At 38.3% G+C, this 27,265-nt stretch overlaps 1 protein-coding gene across 6 annotated transcripts in view; it reads right to left on the bottom strand.

Annotated features, from left to right (window-relative positions):
• LOC132826279 (arginyl-tRNA--protein transferase 1) overlaps positions 1 to 27,265 on the bottom strand; it is a 209,734-nt gene that overhangs the window by 73,617 nt on the left and 108,852 nt on the right. For all 6 annotated transcript variants that reach the window (XM_060842053.1, XM_060842057.1, XM_060842056.1 and 3 more), the window contains 2 exons: positions 12,513 to 12,694; positions 2,618 to 2,717 (listed from right to left, as the gene is read on the bottom strand). In XM_060842053.1, the coding sequence (XP_060698036.1) occupies positions 2,618 to 2,717; positions 12,513 to 12,694 (282 nt within the window). The remainder of the gene's footprint in view (positions 1 to 2,617; positions 2,718 to 12,512; positions 12,695 to 27,265) is intronic.

Below are 27,265 nucleotides of genomic sequence, written 5' to 3'. Positions count from 1 at the left end.
CCTAATCTCTCACTTGGCACATTTGCCAGATCTTCAACTATGACAGCCACACAAACAAACACATTTCATAACATTCAATGGCTAACTTTCTTATCTATTACAGAAAATGGTATACAATTGAATGCAACACGAGTCATCTGGAGAGAAAAGGCATACCTTCATGTTCTATCACCGAAGGGAAAGATGGTGTTAACTGAATGACAGTTCTTTTGGGTTCAGGTAGGAAAAATACTTCCAGATTCATCATTCTATAAAAGTACTGTGGATGGTGGTAGTTTGAAATAAAAGTAATGTCCTGAGGAAACTCAGCAGATCTGCCAACATCTTTGGAGAGAAAACCCAAGTGAACATTTTGATTCCAATACAACACTTTGAGGGGGAGGTAGCACATTATAGTTGTATGCTGTTGACAAAGGGGGAAAAGGAACAAGCAAAACAGATGGTGAGGTGCCCAGAGCAAAAATAAATGAAATATTAGTGGTAGTGAGGAAGGAGGTACAGATTGAGATTAAGTGTTAATGGCAGATGTGAATAAAAGATGGTCATCACTACTGAGATCAAACCCACGCAAACAATTCATGGTAGGTGAGTGGGGAAGCAAATGGAAGATAATGTTCAAGCTCCAAAGTTGCTGAACTCAATGTCAAGTACTGATGTCTGTAAAGTCCATAAGCAGAAAATTATGTGCCATTCCTCCAGCTTACATTGTGCTTCACTAGAACACCACAGCAAGCCTCAGACCGAAAAACTAGAATGACAGTAAGTCGATGTGTTGAAAGGGCAAGCAAGTAAAAGGCTGGCGTCATTCTTACAGACAGAGCGGAGGTGTTACACAACACTACCCTTTCTACCCTTGGCTCACTGGAGGACCAGCACATCATTTATCACTTAGATAATGTATGGCCTTCAGGACTCAAGGTTGAGTTTAGCAGTTTCAGTAACCTCCATCATGATTACATTCCTTTCCTACCCAGTGTCTGCTTTGCATAGGTTTGCTCTCAGCAGAGTTGACCTACTTTCCACATATCATATTTACCTTTAACACCTATTCTGCATCAAAATTCTCTCCTACTGTCACTTACAGTCCTGTTGTCTTTTGATCTGCCATCTGTTCCACTCATTTTTCTTCCCTTTTTATTAACAGTATAAGAAACATAATTTCTCAGCCATTTCAACACTACAACGGCCATAATCAATTCAAAGTTTTGTCTCTGGTTCTGTCTCCACAGATACTACCAAACCTGCTGAATTCCCCACATTTTGTTTTTATTTCAGATCACCCCCCAGTTGATAATTTTCCTCTCCTCTTCTAGTAACTATCCTGTGGAAGTCTCTGCTTGTTCTCCTAGTCATGCTGATTCTAAAAGGAAAGCCTGTAAGGGCACCGTTGTCTACAGTCAGCAAAAGCTTCTTCAGAATGTGCTATACCTGTGTCCTTATTAACTCCCAAAACTATGGAAAGCAGAAAAAATATTTGCTGAAGTAACCAAAAGAAATAAATCAGCTCAGTTTGTAGCACTCTTGCCTCTGACTCAAAGTGCTGGGTCTTGTCCCACGCCAGGAATTAAGTACAAAAATCAATGCCACCACTCCAGTGCAGTACTGAGGGAGTATTGTAATATTGAATATAAGAGATTCCAAGAAAAGCAGCATAGATATCCTGAAGGGCCCTACCCAGTATTTATCAATGAATCATTATTACAAAAAAGATTAGCAGGCCATTGTCACTGTACTATTACAAGAAGGTGGGTTCGATGGACAGCAGGTTTACAAGTTTAGAGTGATTGCATCAGCGTGGGTTAAATTCCTTCACCAGCTGAAGGACTCTCCTTCTTACCCTCTCCCTGACCAGATATCTGTCTCTCTACCTAAAGAGAATAGCACTAGGGTCCTCTGGGACTATGGCAAATTCATCTAACTTTATGAGTTTGCTGTGCGCAAACTAGCTGCTGAATTTCCAATATTACATCTGCAGTTACACTTCAAAATATTTTGTTCATTGTTTTAATGAGTGATGAAGGGCTTGTGCCTGAAACGTCGAATTTCCTGTTCCTTGGATGCTGCCTGACCTGCTGCGCTTTAACCAGCAACACATTTTCAGCATTGTTTTAATGAGTCCAGCATTCATGAAAAGTGCTGGTCAGAACATGTTTTCAAAATGGAGCAGCAAATTAGTATTGCATGCTGTCTGACATCATGATCTACATATTCTACATTGTACAGTTGAGGCCAAATTGGCATGAGCAGTCTTTTACCAAGGTGGCATCTAACATACTTAGCATCAAAAGTGTGCGTCCAGCAGATGCTACCACAAGACCCTAATAGCACTGTGAACCCAAAATAGTGAGCACAGTCCAACTGCAGCTTACCTCATCCCCTAGATCACATAAAAGCATTTTCCTTCAAAATATCAGAAAGCCTTGATTGAAATTGTAATTAATATTCTTAGCCAGTATTTAGTGACTTACGGTTTTTATATAGCTGGAGTATTGCCTGCCACATATCATGAAATACATGTTGCTGCAAAATATATTCCTATCTGTATAGTGTTGAATTCAAATAAAATATGCTTATTTATTTCTTAATAACAAGAATGAAATGACAAAACTTTAATTACCTTATACTTCATCTTAGGACATGAGTGGATATAGAAGCCCATGTAGTAATAACGGATACTGGGAGCTGTTTTCTGTAGCTGGGTCGTAAAAGCAATTTCCCTGGAATAAACAACATGTAATACTAAAATTAAAATCATTAAAAACAGTATTACGGATATCTTTGGATATATTTCTTTGAGGCTCATCATTTTAAATCTCACCCATCCTCACAGTACAAGAAGAATGGCAAACAACAAGAATGTGCTAATCTAGAAAGGGCACAGCATTCAGAAAATCATGTCAAGCTAACATTTGAAGCCCCTATTCTGTCACCATCTCCGCTCTTCAAATGCCTGATCTGAAATTCAAACAGCCTGTGATTAAAGGCTCTATTTAGCAAATTCTGGTTAATATTCATGTTAACTATTTTAAATAAAAAGAGAGATCAGTGCCTGCCATCATTACCAGCTGGGCAAAAGACAACAAAAAAACAAGAATGAGAGCATTTTTCTCCTTTGGTTTCTAACAAGCAAACAAAGTAGTTTCTCAGACTGCAGAGGCAATTCATATGCAAATACACAACCTGCACAAGTAAAAGTACAAAGTTTCTTCTTTTTGCCAAGTCTTTGAATGCAGATTATGGGGGGAGAAGAATGAAAAACAGTATTAATCAAGAATAATTAAGGTACAGATAGATAAAGACAAGGAGAACTGCCAATGTCCTAAAACTTAATTTTGAACTGCTGCAATCTGTTTTTGAAGTTCATTCACGACACTATATTTTACAATAAACCAAAGAAAACAATACTTCAAAGTTGCCGCATGTTAAAAGCATTGAATAAAAGCATTAAGAATTTGAGTTAGAAGGGGTTAGTTCACAAGAGGTTTGGAGGGCCCAGGGAACTTCAGTATTTTCAAAACTCAGAGTTCAAATACATATTATGCTGTAATTCCTCTGGACAATCAGCTATGTAGAGTTTACAGAGCTATGACTTGGTTGATGAATTACACAAGCTAAGTTTAAGACCAAAAATCCTTTTTTTTTTTACACACTTTCTATAACAATTACTAGGTGGAAAAGAATTGGAATGGAATCAGTCCTTCCATCAACATAACATTTATGTAAATGTGTTGAGTATTTCTCATACTTTGGCTACCAGCTATTTCAAAAGGCCATTATTGAGGAGGAGATCCAACACTAGATGAGCTGCACCAACCCAGCCTCTACAAACCAACGCAGCAAGTGTTTGACAGCAAAAAGCTCTGCAAATCAGTGAAAGGCCTCCCGTTTTGCAGTAAGACCTCAACTGTGTACTAGCAGCTCATAAATGTGCTAGAGAAATTCCACTAGCATGCCTATTTAATAAACCTCAGATTCCATGAGAGGACAGTTGAATACACACTAGCGTCTTTCTTAAGCCAGCTCTACAATACTAAGGCAAAATACTTGAAACATTAACTTTGAAGATCTGGACACAATGTCGGGATGACTGAAAAGTATCTTCCTGTCTGGTCCTGTTTCATCAACTCTCAAATGATCCAGGGAGGATGGGAGGAGAAAGAAAGCATGACAAAGACCCTCAAACTTTCCTTGAACAGAGACAGCATTGACATTGCTGACTGGGAGAAGCCTGCTTCTCAATCATTTAAAATGGCAACAATTTGTCCATCAAGCTGTTTGATACTTATGAGTTACAATGTCTTAATGATGGATGCAGAGTGGCAGCAGTGAAGGAAAGAAAAGAAAACAAGTCCTACGTTCGAGATCCAACAACTTCATGTCCCTTGTGTCCAAGGATCTAGAAACCTGCAAATCCTGAGATGTCATCCTTTATAGAGGAGCGGTTGATGGGGACAATGTCATTTTTAAAATCTTTAAGAGACCCTATAACACAGAAACAAATGATTCCGATCAACTGGTCTATGTCTGTATTTAGGCTCCACATGAGCTTCCTTCTATTTCCTTTCCTTTAACCTCATCAGCAATATTCAATTCTCTTCCTCATATTTTCGTTGAGTTTCACCTTGTGATGCTGTGAAACTTAAAAAGGGTTCAGAAAAGATTCACAGGAATTAGATTACTTACAGTGTGGAAACAGGCTCTTCGGCCCAACAAGTCCACACCGACCCGCCGAAGTGCAACCCACCCATACCCCTACATTTACCCCTTACCTAACACTACGGGCAATTTAGCATGGCCAATTCACCTGACCTGCACATCTTTGGACTGTGGGAGGAAACTGGAGCACCCGGAGGAAATCTGCGCAGACACGGGGAGAACATGCAAACTCCACACAGTCAGTCGCCTGAGTCGGGAATTGAACCCGGGTCTCAGGTGCTGTGAGGCAGCAGTGCTAACCACTGTGCCACCGTGCCGCCCACGATGTTGCCAGGGTTGGATGTTGGAGGGTTTGAGCTATACAGAGGGGTTGAATAGTCTGGGGCTGTTTTCACTGAAGCGTTGGAGATTGAGGGTGACCTTTTAGAGGTTTATAAAATCGTGAGGGGCATGGATAGGGTAAATAGACAAGGTCTTTTCCCCGTTGTGGGGGGAGTCCAAAACTAGAGGGCATATGTTTAAGGTGAGAGGAGCGAAGATTTAAAAGGGACCTAAGGGGCAACTTTTTCACACAGAGGGTGTTGCATGCATGGAATGAGTTGCCAGAGGGAGTAGTAGAGACTAATACAACTACCAACATTTAAAAGGCATTTGGATGAGTATATGAATAGGAAGGGTTTAGGGGATTTGGGACAAAAAGAACTTTGTTAATTTAAGATATCTGGTCAGCATGTATGAGTTGAACTGGAATCTGTTTCTGTGTTGTACATCTCTAGGACTCTAACTTCCACACTCTAATCAATATTTGAATAAAACTATTCCTGAATTCCCCACTGGATTTATTTGTCACTACTTTATATTTATGACCCCTAACTCTCCTAAAGCTGAAATCTTTTCTCTATATCTACAAACCCTTGACAATTTTAAAAGGCCTTTATTGAGTGACCCTTCAGCTATCTCCTTTCTAGAAAAAAGACCATTTTCTTTTTCTCTATTCCAAGCAAATCTGTTTTTCCCTCTTGTTCAAACTAGTCATGGGTTTAGTATCAGTACCTCTCATACAGTAGTTCTCAAACTGTAATGTGTAAACACTCTGAGGGTTCACAAGACCACATGAAAATACCAGCTGTCTTAACAGTGGTGTGACAGCTGTCTTAACTAGGACAGCACGTCTAAAAGAATGTTCTCAGAACACAGCAACAATAAAAGCCTACGTTTTATATGCATTGCTAAGTGCTCTTTCTACACGTAACAAACATACATGCACTCTGGAATATTACAGTATAATCAGGGGAGAGTTATGACTATTAAATCATATGATAAGCTGTCCTTCAACCAAATAAGTTTTAGAATTAAAATACAAATGGCTGGAAAAGCTCAGCAGATCAGGCAGCATCTGTGGAGAGAAATCAGAGTTAACGTTTAGAGTCAAGTGACCCTTCCTCAGAACTATTTAAGTTTGAGACTTATTGTACTCAAGCACATTCACCCTAACAAATAAATCATAACCATTACTAATAAAAAAACTCAAAATTACATCATGCAATGCATGAAATATTAATGCTGAGAAATAGTTTCTTTTACTGGCAGATATCAAATTCTCAAAATAAAGAAGAAAAAGATGAACATAATAAGTGACAGTGAGTAAATATCTGCCTTCTAAACACAGAAATAAATTAGCTAGAAAATTAACTTGATTCCATAATGACAAGACTGTGATTGTCTCCAGGTTTGGAATTCTTAAGGTCAGGAATACAGAATGAATGGCACCAATAACAATAATTGCAACTAGAACATTTATAGGCTATTCCAAGAGGATTCTATGTTCTCCACAAAAAGCAATATTTAATCTTATCAAAGTATCAAACTCAAATAATATTTGTAGTTTCATAATCTGCATCTGTTTTGGCATGTAGAGATTATGCATTTTACTAAGCTGTAACGAACAAGATACTTATTTCATTGTGTTATTTTCAAAATACAAATATTCATAAGTCATACAGCAAAGGAACAGGCCCTTCAGTTCATCATAGCTATGCTGACCAACAAATACCAAACTTCACTAATCTTACCTACCTGCATTTGATCCACAGCCAACTATGTCCCAGCATTTCAAGTCCTTGATCAGAGGCTCTGAAATGTTGCAAGAAGAGCTGCTTCCATCAACCTCTCAGGTAGCATGTTCCATATATCCACCATTCTATGGGTGAAAAATCTTTTTCTCTGATTTCCTCTGAGCCATTTTCTCCTCACCTTAAACCTAAGCCCTCTGCTCTTAGACACATCAGCATTGGGGAAGAGTTTTGTAAACCTCAATCAGAACTCCCCTCCCCTGCTCTGTGACAAGAAAAACCAAGTTTATCCAGTCTCTCCTCAAAACCGAGGCAATTCACCACTGCACCCTCTCCAGTGTAATCATGTCCTTCTGACTGTATGGTGGCCAGAACTGTACACAGTATTCCATCAGTGGCCTGACCAATGTTTTATAAAATTGTAACAAAACTTCCTTGCTTTTGTATTCTAAGCCCTGGCTAATGAGGCAATCGAAGGCTAATAAATAGTGCAGATCGAAAGGCACTACATTTTTAACAATAGAACTCTTGGCAGTATTTTTCAGTTTGGACTTTTCTGCATTCTGGAAGAAGTCAGTGAACAAAAGAAAATGTACAGAAACTTACCTAAGTGGAAAAAGGAACAGAAGACTAACTGTTTCTCTACTATATAATAATCAATTGCAAAAATTATATCCAACAAGCATATGCAAAGGAATTGCATTATTTGGACAAACTTGCTCATTAAGTTGCAACATTTTTCTCAGCTTATATTATCTCTATTTATGTTCTTTCAAGCTCATTTTATCCATAAGATCTATCCCTGATCTTGACATTACTCCCATTAGATTACAAGTTAACTGATTTCACTTCCTGGCTGCCATGCTACTTACATTATAATATGGTAAGTTAGCCTCCTTTCCTTTCAAATCTGTTGTCCTATTCCTTAAAAACAAAATCGTTGACCTCTTCTTGTGACCCCTTCTTCATCTTTGCAAATATCCAACAGATCTTCAACATTAATTTCTATTCCAAAATCCTTGAATATTTTATCACCTCCCAAATCTGCACCCATCTTTCTTTTTCAAATCTTTTACATAAGATTCCGAAACACCTTCATCAAAATGGCAAACAGCATTCTATGTGACTGTGATTATGTTGCATTATAAACTCTTTCTCAATCTACATTCCTTGATAGGTTAAGTAAGTGGGCAAAAAGTTGGCAGATGGAGTATAATGTATGAAAAAGTGAAGTTGTTCATTGTGGAAGGGAGAACCAAACAATAGAATATTATGTTAATGGATAAAAACTGCAGAAAGCTGAAACTCAAAAGGACTATTGGTTAGGCTACTGTTGGAATATTGCATGCAATTTTGGTCTCCTTCCCATTGGAAAGATGTTGTGAAACTTGAAAGGGTTCAGAAAAGATTTACAAGGATGTTGCCAGGGTTGGAGGATCTGAGCTACAGGGAGAGGCTGAACAGGCTGGGGCTGTTTTCCCTGGAGCGTAAGAGGCTGAGGGGTAACCTTATAGAGGTTTACAAAATTATGAGGGGCATGGATAGGATAAATAAGGCAAAGTCTTTTCTCTGGGGTCAGGGAGTCCAGAACTAGAGGGCATAGGTTTAGGGTGAGAGGGGAAAGATATAAAAGAGACCTAAGGGGTAACCTTTTCACGCGGAGGGTGGTGCTTGTATGGAATGAGCTGCCAGAGGATGTGGTGGAGGCTGGTACAATTGCAACATTTAAGAGGCATTTGGATGGGTATATGAATAGGAAGGGTTTGGAAGGATATGGGCCGGGTGCTGGCAGGTGGGACTAGATTGGGTTGGGATATCTGGTCGGCATGGACGGGTTGGACCGAAGGATCTGTTTCCATGTTGTACATCTCTATGACTCTATGACTGGGGTGCCTGTCCATGCAATGCAAAAAGCCAGCACATGCACACAAGTGCAGCAGGTAATCAGGAAGGCGAATGGAATATTGGCCCTTATTTCCAGGAAGTTAGCTTATAAGAGTAGGGAATTCTTACAGCAACTAAGCTGGTGAGACCAAGTCTGGAGTACTACGAGCAGTTTTGGTTCCCTTATTTAAGGAAACATATCATTTCATTGGAAGCAGTTCAGAGAATGTTCACTAGGATCACCGGTCTAGAGGGATTGTCTTAAGAGCTAAGGCGAAACAGATTGGGACTCTACTCACTGGAGTTGAGAAGATTGAGAGATAATCTCATTGAAACATATCGGATTCTGAAAGGGTTTGACAGGGCAAATGCTGAGATGATGTTTTCTCTCAAGGGAGAGTTGAGGACCAGACAGCATAGTCTCAAAATAAAGAGGTCCTGATTCAAGACAGAGATTAAAAGGATTTTTTTCTCTCAGAGGGTGGAGTGTCTTTGCCAGTCCTTGCCATAGAGAGATGTGAGGCTGACTCCTTATGTATAGTTAAAGCTGAGATAGACAGATCTTTGATCAGTCGGGGAATCAACGGTTACAAGGAAAAGGCAGGAAAGTGATGTGAGAATGTCAGATCAAGCATGACCCTATTGAATAGGGGACAGGCTCGAGGGGCCAAACAGCTTGTTATGGTCTTAGATGCAATTTTTGACAAAGTTGATCACGTCACCCTTCTGTATTACCCATCTAAATAGGACTGCAGTAGACTGAGGCCAGTCAGAGTCTGAGAATTGACTGCAAGTTTTTCTTCTCATTGCTATACCCTAAGACTTGATCCTCTGCTTTCTCTTTTTTGCATCTACGTGCTGGCTCTTAATAAAATAAACTAAATACATATCATCACGTTCCAATGTATGGTGATAATAGCTAGCTGAAACTTACTACAAACTTGTTTTGACTGTTCAGCTGTGTTTAGTTGGTAGCATTGAGTTAGAAAGTTGGGGTTCAAGTCCTACCTCTGGATATTGCTCATCTTCAACTCAGTATAAATACTGGTGAAACTTCCACTTACATATTTGTTTCCTCCAGACTTAGTATTTAATGCTCCCTTGGCCAGTCTCCATAAACTAGAGCTCTTTTAATACTTCGTTACTTGCATTCTAACTGCAACCAATGGATGATTATTAACTGACAGTTTCCTGGCCCAACAACACCTTTGATTTAAATTCTTCTTTCTAGTGTTCAAATCTCTCTAAAGTTTTGCTTCTCTCTATCTGAGTAAACTGCTCAATCTTATAACAGATAGAAAAAGGGATGATATCAAGATTATGGATACATAAAGTCCAAGATGGTAAAATTTTAGTATATACAGGTATTTGATTAGAGTTGAAAAGCTACAGAGTTCTCTTTTATAGGGAAAATTGAAAAGACACCAGTGAAAATGGAGATAGCAGGCAAAAGTGAAACTGGTTGACCTAGGCATAATTGGATGATAGCTGTTAAAGGAGTGATTGCAGACAATCTACAGTGAATGTGAAAGAACAGCGCAAATTAGAGGAATGTGACACACATGACAACAGATCTCCTGATAGGACAGCTACAGGCAGGAATAGCAGTGAATTTCTCTCAACTGTCTAGCTCTCATCCTAGTTGAATGTCTTTCTTCTAGTTTCTAGTAATAGTGAAAGTAGCCTGTGTCGATCAGCAAATTCCTGTATCATTCTAAACAGCGGGATCAAAATCACCTCTCAATCTCTGATTGTAAGGGACTAAACCTAAATTTTTCTAACCTGTGCTCATAATTTAAACTCGTAGCTTTACTTCACCTGAACCTTAATCTCTATCTCAATATTTAATCTGCAAACTTGGATTTACATTTCTCTATCTCTATATCAGAGTCATTAATATGTGATGAAAAGTGATGGTCCCAGTACAGATCTCCAAGGAACACAACTTGTCACATTTTGCAAATCAGAAAACAAATCCTTTATTCCTGCAAGATATGAACAACATCCAATAGCCACATCCATGATGTAAGTGGTCACCATAAGAAAAAATTCTTCTAGATTGGTCAGACTTGACTTAGCCTTCACAAATTCACAAAGGCTTTGTTTGGCCAGTTGATTCTCAACCAAGTGTCTCTGATGAGAGGTCCCAGTACATTTACACAAATGATATTAAATAGACTCATTATCTGTTTCATCCATTTTAAATAATAGTGTAGCATTTGCAATTCCCTACTGAACAGTATACTTTCCAAACCTAGAAAATTTTGAAACATCATGAACTAGATTATCATATCAGCAAATGGGTGTGCACAATATTCTTGTTCATTCTTATTCTTGTGCACAATGTATTCTTGTTCATCTTAAATGTAAAACAATTGGTAAGTTAACCAAAAAAAATTACCATAATTTTACCTCGAAACAAATACACTAATTTCTCCAGTCCAAAAATCTCAGCCTCAGACATTTACAGCACAGGAGGCCATTCAGTCTGCTATGTCAGCACCAGTCTGCAAAGATCTGTCTGCATTAATCACAGTCCTGCAGTCCTTTGGCATATCGCCTGTGGCCAGTGGATTTGAAAATTACTTCCAGGGGTCTTGAAATATATTTTTCCCTTGACTCTCCCAATATCCCTGCCTGGCATACATTTCTTCCTGGCTTGCAGTTTGATTCACTTTTAAGGCTGTTAATCCTGCTCGTATCTTCTCTGTGTAAATTTCTTCTAATATTTCAAAAAATATTGTCTTTATCTGCAATGACTTTTTCCATTGTGAAGACAATGCAAGCATTCATTGGGGACTGTGCCCAAGTCATTCAGGTTCACACACAGTTTATTTCTATGATCCCTAATGGGCTCTAACTCTACCCTGACTATCGTCTTACTCTATATATCTAAAATCCTTTTGGATTGTCTTTTATTTTACCCAACAATACTTTCTCATGCAATCTCTTTGTTTTCCTAATTTCAAACTTTAAGCTCCCTCTCCACTAAACTGTAGAGATTCTGCCACATTGAGCACTCTAAATCTGTAATAAGCTTCACCTTTTAAAATTCAAACCTTGATATCCCTTGACAACCGTGGTTCACCAGTCTTGGACCAAGACCTTTGCCTTAACGGGAATTTATTTCCCCTGTACTCTCGATTTTTCCTCCTTGAATGCCTCCCACTGATCTGATCCTGTTTTTTATCTGCAAGTAGCTACCCCTGTTGTCTTAAGCCACATTATATCTTATCTTAGTAAAATAAGTCTTTCACCAGTTCAGAACTTTTATTCACGGCCCATTCTTAACTTTTTCCACAACCGAGTTAAGATCACAATCTCCAAATTGTTCTCTTACTGATATACCTTCTGCCTGCCTGGACTCATTTCCAAATATTAAGTTCAGAACAGCCCCCTCTCTTGTTGGGCTATAAACTGGCCAAAAAAGCTTCAGAATTGTAATTTAAGATCTGTTTCTACTCTTACCTTGCACACTACAACTATTCCACTTGACATCAAGGTAGTGAAAAGTCACCTATCATCTGCAAACATCAGGTGTCTAAACCCTTTTGTTTGAGCAGTTCGAAGCATTTCTTTAACACCAGGGAATTATTTTAGTGCAATACTTTAGGAGCAGAAACTTGGATGATAAAGTATTTGGATAAGCAAAACAATTTATTTTTACACCTTTATAATGTTTTACATTAGAAGCAAATATTTAAATTTGCAATCTCTTCGATTTCATGCATCGCAGCTAGGCATTCTAACATCATGTTATAACGAGCAGAATTAACTTGGTCTCGGGCATTCCGGACTGGAGATGTTACAGTATATGTGACCTGAGGAAGTCATACAAATTAATAAGATTAAGTGTACAAATGAAATGATATGAAAAAGCAAAATAAAAGCTCACTATACCTGAGTGCAGAATACACACCCAACGACAAGAATGCATAATCAGGATCATAATAAAGGTACACAGAGGAGATGCAATGCGGAAGAATGTCAATTACTCCGACTGCAATAATCTTTCCATCTAACAAGTATTGCTGGTGAAATGATCCATAACCTGAAGGAGGCCCATCGGCTGGATTCTCTGCCTAAAAAAGGAAGAATAAATCATACTATAAGGCATCCCAGCAATTTGACCAAGTCAACGATAGAGAAATTAAACAGACCGAAGTTGAAAGTCAGATATCTTTTTCATTATATTTTTGTAATATCTCTAAGCTTAAAATTAAATTTTATGCGATCATGAATTGCAATTACATTACCAAGTAGGCACCACTGTTATGATACACTGGGGTAGAGAGCTGAAAATCAAGCCCTGATATCCCAGAAGCATCACAAAAGTTAAAGATTTTATCAAAGTACACAAAATACCCCAATTCACTTGACATTTTAAACCAAAGTTGACAGAAAACACAGACAGGTTTTTGTACAAAAATCACTATTTATTACAAATAAATAAACACTATTATGAACAGTCAGCATATAACTCTACTAGTTAATGCTCTTTCTCCTGTAATAAAACTCCCCTTTTACACACACATACAAACCAACACAGGTAAGACAAAAAATACTTAAAGAACTGTGGATGTTGGAAATCACTCGAAAATCTCAGCAGGTGTGGCAACATTTGTGGAAAGAAATCAGAATTAACGTTTTGGGTCCAGTAACCCTTTAGAACAGAAACAGCATTGGTGTTATGGGTGGAGGGATGAACTGGGAAGGGCAGTTCAACGGCCCCAGTTCACAGGGTTTGCTGAGCTGCTGCATTTGGCTGGTCAGGACTTACTTTTGTTGATCATTCTCTCTTCTCCATGTATTTACCACTTCCTTTGAGGAGAGACAGGCACAGCCCAACTAGTTCACAAATTATATCCTATATCCTATTGTCCATACCAAAATGCTATTCAGCTACCTTGGTGCAAATCACAACTGTGGACAGACAGAAGGCCTTTGTCATTGATAACTGGTCAACACTCTCTAGACTAGCTGCTTATTGTTGGCCAAATCTCCCTTTCACACACGTGTGGTTCCAAATCATTTGCAGTAAAGCTACCCCACTAGATGAACAAACAACAGTCTAAACTGCACTTACAATATGTGTTGTTAACTTCCTTTCAGAAAGTGCAGCACGAAAAGAAGCCCTTCCCATTTCAGTCCACAAAAGCAGAAAGCTAAAAAAGGTACGTTGTTTACACAACTACTTATTACATTTTAAATTGGCATCATTGAGAAACAAACACTTGGAATTTCAAAAAGAAGAAGCATATAAGAACTAAGAGCAGTAGTCAATTCAGCCCCTTGAACTTGCTCTGCCATTTAATATGATCATAGCTAATCTCATCTCAGTCTCAACTCAACTTTCCTGCCTGCTGTCCATAACATTTCAACTCCTTACTAATTAAATATGTGTATATCGCCTCCTTAAATTTACTAAATATCCCAAAATTCACTGCATGCAAGGATAGTGAATTCCACAGATTCACAGCCCTTTGACAGAAGTAATTTCTGGAATATTGTGTGCAATTTTTTGGCCTCCATTTTGAAGGAAGAACACCTTTGCAATGGAAACACTGTAGTGAAGGATCACTTGATAAGAAAACCCTCTTACACATCACCAATGAGAGGCTGCGCAAACTGTATAAGCTAGAGTTTAGAAGAATGACAAGTGATCTCATTGAACCATCCAAAAGTCTATGGATTTACATGATTGATGGTGGTTGGAGAATCTAGAAAAAGGAGCACAGTTTCAAGACAATAAATTGATCATTTAGGACTGAGATGAAGAGCAATTTCTTCACTCAAGTTGTGAATTCGTGGAATTCTCTACCCACAAGGACTGTGGAATGCAACATCATTGAATATAATTTAGGTTGAGGTGGACAGGTATTCAGTCACTCAGGGAATTGAGGAGTATGAGGAATGGACAGGCAAGTTTAAGGAGTTGAAGTCTATGTTCATCATCATGCTGAATGGCACACTATTTCTTGTGTTCTTATTTTGTCTAGATATTTCTTGTTTCTGCACTTGCTCAATTACAATTCTCTGTGTGCTACATCTCTACGTCATTCAATTTCTTATGCCTTACAGCCTAATAAAACTCTTCCCTTTTATCTTCATTGTTTAAAATCTGTTATGTCTCTAACTTTTCCCAATTCTGATGCAAGTTCATTGACCTGAAATACTAACTTATTTTCTCACCATGGATGCTACCTGACACACTGAGTAATTCAGGTATTTTCTGCATTTATTCCAGATTTTCCAAGCAGTATTTTACTTTTGTTCAAAACCATATACTGCCTAATTTTTCAGTTGTCTTGCTGAATCCTGATTAATCTTACAGGAACCTGTAGAAGGCTATAAAGTTGCACAAATTGATAACGTGCTTTTCATGTGCAAAATCCCAGACAGCGGAAGCTATCCAAGGTTGACAAAGTTTCAGTCAGCAAAATCATGTCTTTAATGCACAAACAACTCTTGCAATGGCTAGATTGTTACAGTCATTTTCAAGTAGATATATTCCATTTATTTGACAGCTGTCTTCAACCATTTTGAACAGATATCAGCACTTTATCATTAGGTTTTGTCTGACTGCCAGGATTATAAATTAGAATGAATGGCATGCAGGGTAAATGATGGGATAGAAGAAAACAATGAAGGACAGAACTGTAATAAAATGAGAATATTGGAGACAAACAAAAATGGTTAAAGAAACAGAGAACCTATTTATATTTTTGAACTTCACAATGGAGTGGCACATTAGCGAAAAATAGAAAAGCTAAAATATTGTGCTAAAATAGTTTATGACAACTCTATGTGAATGGTGCTTTGTATACTTAATTTATGAATCATGCAGTTCCGTGCACTTTCCTTAGATTAATATTTTCGAATCACGTTTATTATTCGTTCAAGGTGCACTTTCAAAATAATGTATGCTGTTTTGAGGATTGAACTTTAATGCAGCAAACTGAATTTTTCAAGGATTCACTTCTTTTTATCAGATACTTTCAAGCAACAGTTGAGAAGATTTATAGATGCAAGTTAAAATGTAAAGAGCTTATACTATATTCGAGTAAATTAATAAAAATTTCCAACTGCAGCACTTGAATTCAACAATCACCAGTTAGTTACAAAGATGTTTTTGTGCCATCAGTCGAAACATTATCTTCCAGAGGTCTATCAGGAAGGAAGTAGCATTCACATAATACCCACTTTTCACTTACAAAGAAAAACTGATGGAATTGCAAATTGATCACCCTGAATTTTGAATCAGATAGCAGAGTTTCAGAAATTTTGCAACAGCAAGACCCAAAGATTTTGACTTCAGCTGTAATTTCTTCTATAAAACCAAAATTATAACATTTACTGAATAATGATTGATAAGTAAATCTTGCATAACAGTTCCTGCTCCAGAGAGACTTCTATGTTTCAGGAATCATAATTAGAGTCCATGATTTTGCTTCTCTGCCTCCACTGAGTGCTTCAATCACTTTTCTGCCCAATTACTTTTAGGGCAAATATTGCTCAACTTAAAATGTTTATTTATGCTACAGTTCTTTCTAGTGCCAGAAGTCTTCAGTGTTGTTATTTATCAATACTTTTGGAATGTTACAATGTCATGAGGTTTAGTGCCTATGACCAGCTTAAGAAAATTAGAATACTGTTTCTAGTTACGTGGGTACTTGTGGTCTGTTTGGTAGACTTCTGTGGACAATATACTTTTTTCCAACTTGTTCCAAACCATCATTTTTTCAACATTGTCTCTTTCTCAATGTTGCAGGACTTTTTGAACATTAAACAAACAGGCCACAGTAACAAGGAATAGCTCAAAAATTGTCCTTTACTATACAGCATTAATTTTTAAGAGTCTCTTGTGCTCTGCAGTAGAAGCAAGGATACAAACCCTGGAATAGCTGGCGCATATGTTAGAATCTAAAGCAGAACCTGATTTCCTCACTCACATATTCAGAAGTGGGCATGACCATTAGGAATTAGCTTATTCAGAAAGTTGTGTACGTCTGGATGTAGGTTTGCTCACTGAGCTGGAAGGCTCAGTTTCAGACATTCCATCACCGTACTAGGTAACATCTTCAGTGAACCTCCGGACGAAGCACTGCTGTTTCCTGCTTTTTATTTATATGCTTGGGTTTCCTTGGGTCAGTGATGTAATTTCCTGCCATGTCATTTCCTGTCCTTTCTTTTCCGGGGGTGGTAGATGGAGTCCAAGTCAATGCGTTTGTTGATAGAGTTCTGGTTGGAATGCCATGCTTCTAGGAATTCTTGTGCGTGTCTCTCTGTTTGTCTTGTCCTAGGATGGATGTGTTGTCCCAGTCGAAGTGGTGTCCTTCCTTATTTGTACGTAAGGACACTAGTGAGAGAGGGTCATGTTTTGTGGCTAGTTGATGTTCTGCCCATTTGTCCAATGTAGTGTTTGTTACAGTTCTTGCAAGTTATGAACAGGAAATGACACCACCGACCCAAGGAAACCCAAACATGTAAATAGAAAGCAGGAAACATCAGCAGTGCTTCATCCGGAGGCTCGCTGAAGATGTTACCTAGTATGATGGTGAAACATCTAAAAGTGAACCTTCCAGCTCAGCGAGCAAACCTACATCCAGAACCTCAACCTGAGCTACAACTCTTCTCAGTGGTGTACTTCTTACAAGTTTTAAAAAAAACTATCCTACCTAACAGGGAATGTGGCACAATAATCTTAGCAACTGTTTTCCATAGTAATTTTAATAACACTATTGAAAAATAATGAATACAGTAATCAGTTCAAACCCTACACAGTGAGTTGGGACTTCTGTTAAACATTAACCTATGTACTTAAACTCAAGAGGCATTTGTACCATACTTACGAACTGGCTACCTTTCCTGTTAAATGTAAGAAAAGTACAAAACAAACTGTTTTCTCCAATGTTACTTCTTTTAAATAGGAATAGGATTTCATTGAAATGCTTCTCAATTCACCTGCTAACTTATAAAATGTGTTTCAGGACCAACACATCAAAGTTCACACATTACCAAAGCCAAGGTACTTCAACCCTCTGAGATTGATCAAACTGAAGCTGTTACAGACAGAAGTATGGCATCTATCCATTGGACATTTATCAAAGCAGTGCAGAAAGCAAACTCATATTCAGGAGGCAAGTGACCTCTGAAATTGAAAATCAAGAAAAAGTGATGAAACTTCACAGAAATAATAACTTATGAAGCATGAAAAATACTAGTGTTTTTTATTGACCATTGATCACAAAGAAAAAAAATCCAATTACCTCATTTGTGCTCCACTATTCTGTCATTCCCTGTCTTGGTTAGCTGAAACGATTACATCTCACACATTTGATCTACACGATTCTCCCCAGGTTGCCCTACCAGGAAGTATGGTTAAGCAAGGTAAGAAAAGGTTGTATTCGAATGGGGACAAAAAAAAATTGTCCTTTCAGGGAACACCAAATATAGCATAAATTCCCTTGTAATGTAAATGGAAATATCTTGGGTGCATATCAAAGGCAAATCTGTAGCAAAGCTGCAGACTTAGGTTACTATTTAACTTCTGAACATACAATGCAACATCTCGCAAGACGCCGGCAGGACACTCTCAGAAAAGACTAAGTTCACACTTGTGTGGGATACAACACAAGCTCCATTCCCTGTAACTTTTTTTTATGATCTTTTTAATATTAATTTAATATTGATAGAAAATGGACATTTCTACCTGTTTCACAGCAAAAATAATTATCCACTAATGATGATGATAGACTTCTGTAATTGTATACAAACCTATGCATGTAACACTTACATCAACCTCCTGGCTACTGTCTCAAGTTAATTGGGAAGCACAGACAACTTGTCATGCAACTTATCCCCAAGCTAAGCTCCCTCCTTCATATCCAAATCATTAACAATATTACTTTTTGTAGTTTCAAACCATTGACTGAACCTCTCCACCACAATTCTCATCCTCCAACCTTTGCCATAGGGAAACCAAAATGTTAGTCCCAAAAGAGATTCAACGTGCTTAATGTCATTTTTACAGCTCTCCACTCTTTGCAAATTAGAATTAATATAGAATGTTGCTGCCCTTGTTCTCATTTAACACCCTTTGCCAAAATTTCTCCTTATCTTGCATTCAAATCTCTGCAAACCTTGTTTAATTCTTTCCTTATTTTCATTTTAACAACATTCTTTCCTTCGACTGTGTGTCCCCATACTTTGAGTTGATTTATTATTCTGATATGTACCAAGATATTGTGAATTGTTTTGTGTTAGCTAGACAAATCATACCTTATGTAAGTACATCAGGCTAATAGAACACAAAGCAGAATATTGTATACAGCGACAGATAAGGTGCGGAGAAAGATCATTTTTGATATAAAATACAGGGTAGACCATTTAGGACAGAGATGAGGAGAAACTTCTTCACCCAGAGTGGTGGCTGTGTGGAATGCTCTGCCCCAGAGGGCAGTGGAGGCCCAATCTCTGGATTCATTTAAGAAAGAGTTGGATAGAGCTCTCAAAGATAGTAGAATCAAGGGTTACGGAGATAAGGCAGGAAGAGGATACTAATTAGGAATGATCAGCTATGATCATATTGAATGGCGGTGCAGGCTTGAAGGGCTGAATGGCCTACTCCTGCACCTATTGTTTACTATATATGAGGTCTGTTCCTTCATTGTTGTATTAAAATCCAGGAACTCCTGAAGAAACCTCTGAACAGCACTGTAAGTGCACTTACATGACTAGGATTGCAGTGTCTCAACACCAATTAAATGTGGAATGAATGCTGGTCTCACCAGCAACACCTGCGAAGGAACAAAGTTAAAAAACAGATAGACCAAATATCCTCATCCTTTGTTATAAATTTTCTACTGTTATATCACTGATATTTCTCTGGCCTATAAAGCATCCAATCTAATTCCAGTACCTGAGGAATGCTAAACAATTCTTGGCTGTTGTTGATTTTGCTATGATCTACTGCTTGCACCATCAACCTGGCCTGCCTTTTGTGTACTACTCTCTTCAGATACTGTAAGAACAAAAGTCATTGAATAAAAGATGAGACTGTCGGTGGACTTACAGACTATTAAGCCTCGAAAACTGTAGGCTACTTGATAGGGTCTGGATTCCATATCTTTAAGACTGCCCCCTTTAAAATGCTGTCTTTTATAAATATTCAGGGAAATACGCAATTACTTTATTTTTGCCCATTTACTTCCTTTCCTCAAAAGGTTGTCTCCATGTTAGGGCAGGGCTTCCGGATACTAGGCATGTTCTGATGCATGTATAATAACTATATGGAATAAGAGAGTCTTACCAAAGAATGTTGACTATGGCAACCATACCATCTTAGTCAGAGCTTAACAAACATCCATCCTTTTCGTATGAAGCTAATTATAGCTTCCTAATTGTTGCCCAGGTTGCAAACAACTCAAAATAATTTAAAAGGCAGAGACCTTCCTGGTCTATATGACTACTGGATAATGGTCTACATTCTACAGAAGGATTTAGATCAGTACCTTGATAGAAAAATTCATTTTCATTACAGCAGTACTTTCAATCACACAATGATTGAATGCCATTAATGTTCTGCTGTGCACCTACAAGTTATATCACTGTGAAATGATTATTTACAAATATACAGAGGGTTAAGTGTAAACTTGTTAAATTTCTCAATTAGATTTTGTTGTGGATACAAAACTATTGTGTAGTTGTTTTAAATAATATTAAAGCTGGTGACAAAGGGAATCAGAACGACTGCAGTATTTCGTTAGCAAGATTAACAAGATGTCAAATGCATAAATTATCTAAGTTTAGACTTCATATTTTGAAAATTTATCTTGGCTTTAAAGCACACTGATGCAATGGATTGTCCTGCTACATAATTTAAATTACAGTCCATCTGGCTTTTCCATTCAATTACCCAACGTTTGTTAAAAAAAAGCATTAAGTTGCTTGGCACATCAGGTGGACAAACCTGCCATTCTGGTACTCAGGTTAGTGAACCTTTGGTGCACTCCCTTATGGCAAACATATCTTTTCTTAGGTAAGGAGACCAAAATTGCACACAGTACTCCATATACAGTCTCACCAGAGCACTGCTGGATGGGGTTGGAGGCGGGGGTGGTGTTGGTCGGGGTGGGGGGCATTGTGCAAGGTGTTTGGCGAAGTCAGGACAGGACCTCATTCGCTGTGTGCTGCTGCAAGTCTCTGAAGCGAGGAGCAGACTTTAATAGCTCTGAGCCCCAGAGGAAAGCTATTTACTCGATTAACCGAATAATTGATTATCTGAACGAAATAGTGCCCGTCCATCAGGTTCGGATAATCAAGGTTCCCATGTATCTCAACCTAATCTAGTCCCATTTGCCAGCATTTGCCCCATATCCTTCTCAACCCTTCCCATTCATAGACCCATCCAGATGCCTTTTAAATATACCAGCCTCCACCACTTCCTCTGGCAGCTCATTTCATACACATACCACCCTCCGCATGAAAATGTTGCCTCTTGGTTCTCTTTTATATCTTTCCCCTCTCACCCTAAAACTATGACCTCTAGTTCTGGACTTCCACACCCCAGGGAAAAGACCTTATCTATTTATTCCAACCATGCCCCTCATGATTTTATAAACCACTGTAAGGTCACCTCTCAGCCTCCGACACTCCAGGGAAAACAGCTCCAGCCTATTCAGTGTCTTCCCATAGCTCAAATCCTCCAAACCTGGCAACATCCTTGTAAATCTTTTCTGAACCCTTTCAAATTTCACAATATCCTTCCAATAGGAAGGAGACCAGAATTGCACACAATATTCCAAAAGTGGCCTCACCAATGTCCTGTACAGCTGCAACATGACCTCCCAACACCTATATTCAATGCTCTGACCAATAAAGGAAAGCACACCAAACACTCTCTTCACTATCCTATCTACCTGCAACTCTCTACTTTCAAGGAAGTCCATATAGATCATGTCGACTGTTCTATCCTCATCAATCCTCTTTGTTACTTCTTCAAAAATCTCAATCAAGTTTGTGAGCCATGATTTCCTATGCACAAAGCCATGCTGACTATTCCGAATCAGTCCTAGCCTTTCCAAATACATGTAAATCCTGCCCCTCAGGATTCCCTACAACAACTTGCCCACTGCTGATGTCTGGATCACCGATCTACAGTTCCCTGACTTCTCCTTACTACCTTTCTTAAATAGTGGCACCACGTTAGCCACCCTCCAGTCTTCTGTTACCTCACGTGTGACTATCAAAGATACAAATACCTCAGCAAGATGTTCAGCAATCACTTCCTTGCTTCCCACAGAGCTCTAGGGTACACCTGATTAGCTGTTGGGGGGATTTATCCACTTTTATGTTTTTCAAGACATCCAGCACCACCTCCTCTGTAACATGGACATTTTTCAAGATGTCACCATTTATTTCCCCACATTCTATATCTTCTATGTCCTTCTCCACAGTAATCACTGATGCAAAATACTCGTTTTGTATCCCCTGTGGCTCCACAGTAGTAGGCTGCCTTGCCGATATTTGAGGGGCCCTATTCTCTCCCTAGAAACCTTTTTGTTCTTAATGTAGTTATAAAATCCCTTCAGATTTTCCTTAACCCTATTTGCCAAAGCTATGTCATATCCCCTTTTTGCATTCCTGATTTCCCTCTTCAGTATTCTAAAGTCGTTCAATCATATCACAGCTGATTTGTATGCATTTTGAATTCCACATTCAAAATACTGTGTGAATCATGTTTGCATTAAGTGCTGAATTCAAACAGACCTCATTCATTCTAAGTAACTTAACAGGCGTTGCACAGAATAGACGCATACTTTGTTGGGGGCAGGAGAGGGAAGATGTCGACTGTATATACGCTCAAGTATTAGTTGATCTCATGTAAAAGCTGACCCCTATTTTTGGCGAAAACGTTTGGAATTTTCCATATATCACGTGTACAGGTTGACCCTCATTCTTCACAGATAACAGATCAACATTTAGGAGTCAGTCTGTCGGTCATCCCACTCCACTCCAGGTCTTCCAGTCTGCCAGCTATTGCGTTTCGCTCTGAGGTTTCAGAATCACCATAATTCACTGCGATTTTTTCTTTATTCGTTTCTCGATCAATTGGGCTTCTGCTAATGATACAGTATGAATTTTGACATGTATAAAGTTCAGCCCCATAAATGTAGTGTCTATGTAATACTCAACCCCACAAATTTAACCTTTAATAGTAGTCAAAAAAATTTGACTATTACTCGAAATTTATACAGTATTTAAGTATCATGGCCTTAAAGTTTTTAAGATTCACAGCACTTAAATATGGATAAAGAGACAGGCTTAAGTTGTCAATGAGAGTTAAAAAGAAACCATCCTCTGCTGAGCAGCTTTGACTGACAGACCATCCAGTGGCAAGTTGAAAAAAAACTACTTGTTCTACCTTTCTAACAGAAATATTTATGGACATTTATAAAGGCTATTCTTATGGTATTATGAATAATTTGCTTAGTTGCAAAAGCCACAAAGTATTATTTCAGTGATAAGTTCAGAGTTCAAAGTTTGATTGACAGTTTGAAGTAGCCATTGAAGGATTAGCGTGTGCCTTTTGAATAAAATATTGTTGACTTTTTTTGCTACAACAAATTAACAGCCTATAGAAAATTAGAAAAATTCAGCTGTATCCAATTATTAAAGGGCCTTTCCTCCATCTCCACACTTAGATTCTCTTTAATTTTTTTCTGCTGCTGCGTGAGTCTTCGAAATCTATGAGTGACAGCGGCTTTCAGGACTGAAGATTGGTGGGTGAGAGTGGAACCTCTGAGTAACTGAACATCTATGAAATTTAGATGGAACGTTGCTCCATATTGCTCCCCTCTTCTGGTCGTAATGGAAAGTAGACGATGGATGAGGTATTAGGGGTCAGGGGGTGAATTCCAAACCCTAAAGAATCTAAAGATTTCTGAAACAATTGAGAAGAGAACTGAGGAGATCACAGACTTGCTGAGCCCAACTCTATCCCACCCAATCCCAACTCCAAGAGAAGTTTTGGGACTAATAAGATCTCTTAAACTGGTAAGGCTTAAGAAATCAGAAACTTCTGTCGACAAGGGAGTTAGTAAAAACAGATACAATAGCAATGTTTAAAAGCTGTTTCAACAGACACTTAAAATAGGCAGGGATTAGAGGCCCATAAACCATATGCAGACAGATGGGATTAATTTGGAATGGCATCATGGTCAGCCAAAGGGTCGTTTATGTGCTGTAATGTTCTCCATTCTCTAGGTTACCCATTTTGGTAGCAAACTTATGGCCTTGCATTCGGAGGAGAGCCCAACAACACCCTCTGGAGGAGCGTTTCACCTCCAGCATCTTCTGCTAATCTGCACATGTGCACACTCCCAAAGTTATCCACAATTTTGATGAAGTAAAAACAGCAAAAACTGACAGCCATGATATTCTATTTTATCTGAATAGCAAAAACAAGGTTAAGATTTTTTTTTAAATACTTGAAATGAAAATATAAAATACAGCACAAAAAACATTGAACAAAATCCAAATCCACTCTTCAAGACTTCTTAAGCCAGAAAATACGTCTGCTCTGCTAAAGGCTACATAGAAGTTATTTTTTCATTCAATGACTAATGATGGCTAAGCATGGTAATGAACTGTAGCAATTAATACCATCCTCTCTTTTTATTCAAGAAAAAAAAGTGGATTCAAACCCGGCAAGTTATTTTTTCACATGATATCAAGGATGTTATTTTGCTCGAACTATTATGCCCACATCATTCACTGTGTGACTGTCAAATCTTAATTACTCACTGACAAACCGTGTGGTTTACTGCATTTATCTGAAACCGTTAGAGTTAATATTACTCCAAAATCTCCTAATTAATTATATGTTGATAAAATAGTTTTTCTCTAAAGTTTATAAAAGTAGACATTGTGCAACATTACTTGTTGAAGTGGAATATTTCAGCTGCTTTGTTACAATGGAGGTGTTATGCAATGCACAAACCACTATTAAAGTTATTCATTTATCAGGAATCAAAGTTTCCACTTTCATCCAGTAACATTTTCACATTTTTGCTGGTGTTTTTAGAATAGCAGTTAATATAAAAATAATAAATTTCTTTAGCAACAATGAGCTAGAGAGTTTGCTGGAACAGCATCTTCCAGCAAGCCTAATCACAGCTGTTTAAGATGTTGAATGCTTTGATCAGTTACTGGAAGCCAATATTGTGCTATGAGTGACCTCAAAACATAGGTGAACTGCAAAGGAAACACTTGTGCTTCCGTGTCAGAGGTGGATCTACTACACTCCTGTCTCCGTATCTCAGTTCCAGGTTCAACTCCCACTCCAGAGTTTGTGTGGGGATAAAAGACTGACACTAGGGTAATACAATCCAGCTAAATACTTTTTTCCAAAGTAGCTTCAGTTGGGTTGTTTCGTTCTTAAGTAGTCATTACCCAGTACTACCCACTTATTTGTGTGAAATAATTCTTACCTCATTAGAAAGTAATTAGGATCAGTGCAAAAGATTTTGTTGTCACCACCTGACAGTTACTCGCCAGGCAAATTAACGAAAAGGATATTTATTTATATGCTGGAACTTTTAATTCTGACTTTTACATCCACTTATCCCCTATCTTGGAACATGCTATCTGTGTGGCTTTTGGTTTGGGGCTCCTCCAAGTCAAGAAACTATTCTTCTGGATCTGTGCTGACCTTTGCAAGTTCTACGACAGCAACAGTGCCAGATGAGGAGTTGTCCATCACCACTCACACTCTTACTCACTCAATGAGGTTGACAAGGAAGATGGCATCAAACATGCCACCACCATGCAGAATAGGACTGTAGACAAGGTCAGGAGTCTGTCTGGCCATGTGATAAGCGTCCTCAACCAGGAAGTATTTTCCACACAGGCAAGCTTGACACTTTAAAGATGAAACAAATTAATAGGAGTGAGGAGGGAAAATATTAAGGATGGAGACACAAGGTGGAGATTGGGTCGGTGGGAGGCACAGAGATAGGGATCAAATAGGGGAAAGTTACTGCCTTCACGACAATCTCACAGGACTAGTAACCTAGAGAACCTGGCTAAGATTTGACATAACTCTCATCACAGCAGCTGGTAGAATTTAAAATTCAAAGAGTAAAACTGCTTAAAATAATTTTTTAAAGTAAATAAACAATGATTTTGCAAAAAAATACTGATTATATCTTGGAAATGTATCTTGTAACATTACTTTAGAACAATTAGAAAAAGAAAACTTGTTCTGTTTCTCACACATCTTGTGAACAAAGAACATTCATTTACATTGCATTTAATGTTTATATTGTATATCAGGGCTGAAATTTTTGCATTCCAAACACATTTTCTGACATTACATAAATAAGAAAATCTGTTTCAATATAGGTAGTTTCCATTGAAAGTGATATCCAAGAGCACGTACTGTTTATAATGAGGTATTTCCTGCGGTACCTAGGGACCACTACATTGTTAGGGATGCCACCTTGTGGATGAGACATTAAATCAAGATGTCATCTACCCCCTTGGGTGGAGAAAAACATTTTGTGGCACATTTTAAAGAACAGCATGAGAGCTTTCCCCGTGCTTTGGCCAATATTTATTTCTTAATCAACATATTAATCAGTTATTATCATGCTGCTGTTTGTGGGAGTTTGGTGAACACAAGTATGTAGTTCATTATCTGCACAACGTCTCATCCTCAGTGGAAGCTGCTGAGTATCTGCACAACATTAACAGTGTGTACACCATTTAGATGCCATTATTTTTATAGCAAATTTGGCCCAATATATAATCTTGGCATATGCATATGAGGGAGTTGTGATTGCTCATTGTATAACAACTGGGGAAGGTGATTGGGACAGGTCATCATGGGGAGGGCTGTGAATGATTGCACAATCATTGCAGGAGTGCTGGATCACAGCCACATTGTGGAGATGGGTTAATTTACAGGTTGACTTGGGAACTCTTGTAGAATCTTACGTCTGAGCCAGGAAGCCCTGGTTCAAGTCCCACCTGCTCCTGACAGGTTGATTGAAATATCTACAGGCTAACGTTTTGGACCAGATAGAAGTATTGCTACTGACACAGTCCAACATGGAGTCCTGTAAATGTATTTACGGATTGTTTCAACTTCATCTCACTTCGTTCTATCTGCTGGTCTACTTAAAGCCCAAGTGAGTTAAAATTGGATCTGCTAAAATAACACTGGTCAAGTCTCAAAAACGAACCTGCCCTTTATTCCAATTCCATTAAAACTGGAAATGTATTGGGTTCTTACAAAGAGCAATGTGACAAGGATCAGAAACTGGTTGTGTGTGATAATTAAGGAACAAATTGGGCTCCCATTTCAAATTTTTAACTTTTCACTCAACTCAAACAGGATCCATTTCCACATTTTTCAGGGATTAAAAATATCACTATAGAGTTTAGAAGCAAATATCAGAGAGCAGAATGGAGTTGTGCCTGATTGTTGAGGGAAGAGGATGTGCTTTTTGACACATGGGTCTATGAGAGCACTAATCTTTAAAACACAACAAAATGTCATTTAGCAGAAGTGGCAAGTGGTTGAAACATGGGATTTTGCAGGTCACATTATTCTCAAAGTCTGTAAGTATAGGAGTGAGATAAGGTTT

Source organism: Hemiscyllium ocellatum, chromosome 22 (genome assembly GCF_020745735.1).
Source record: "Hemiscyllium ocellatum isolate sHemOce1 chromosome 22, sHemOce1.pat.X.cur, whole genome shotgun sequence".
Classification (NCBI taxonomy): domain Eukaryota; kingdom Metazoa; phylum Chordata; class Chondrichthyes; order Orectolobiformes; family Hemiscylliidae; genus Hemiscyllium; species Hemiscyllium ocellatum.
This window is presented reverse-complemented; position numbering and strand designations above follow the sequence as displayed.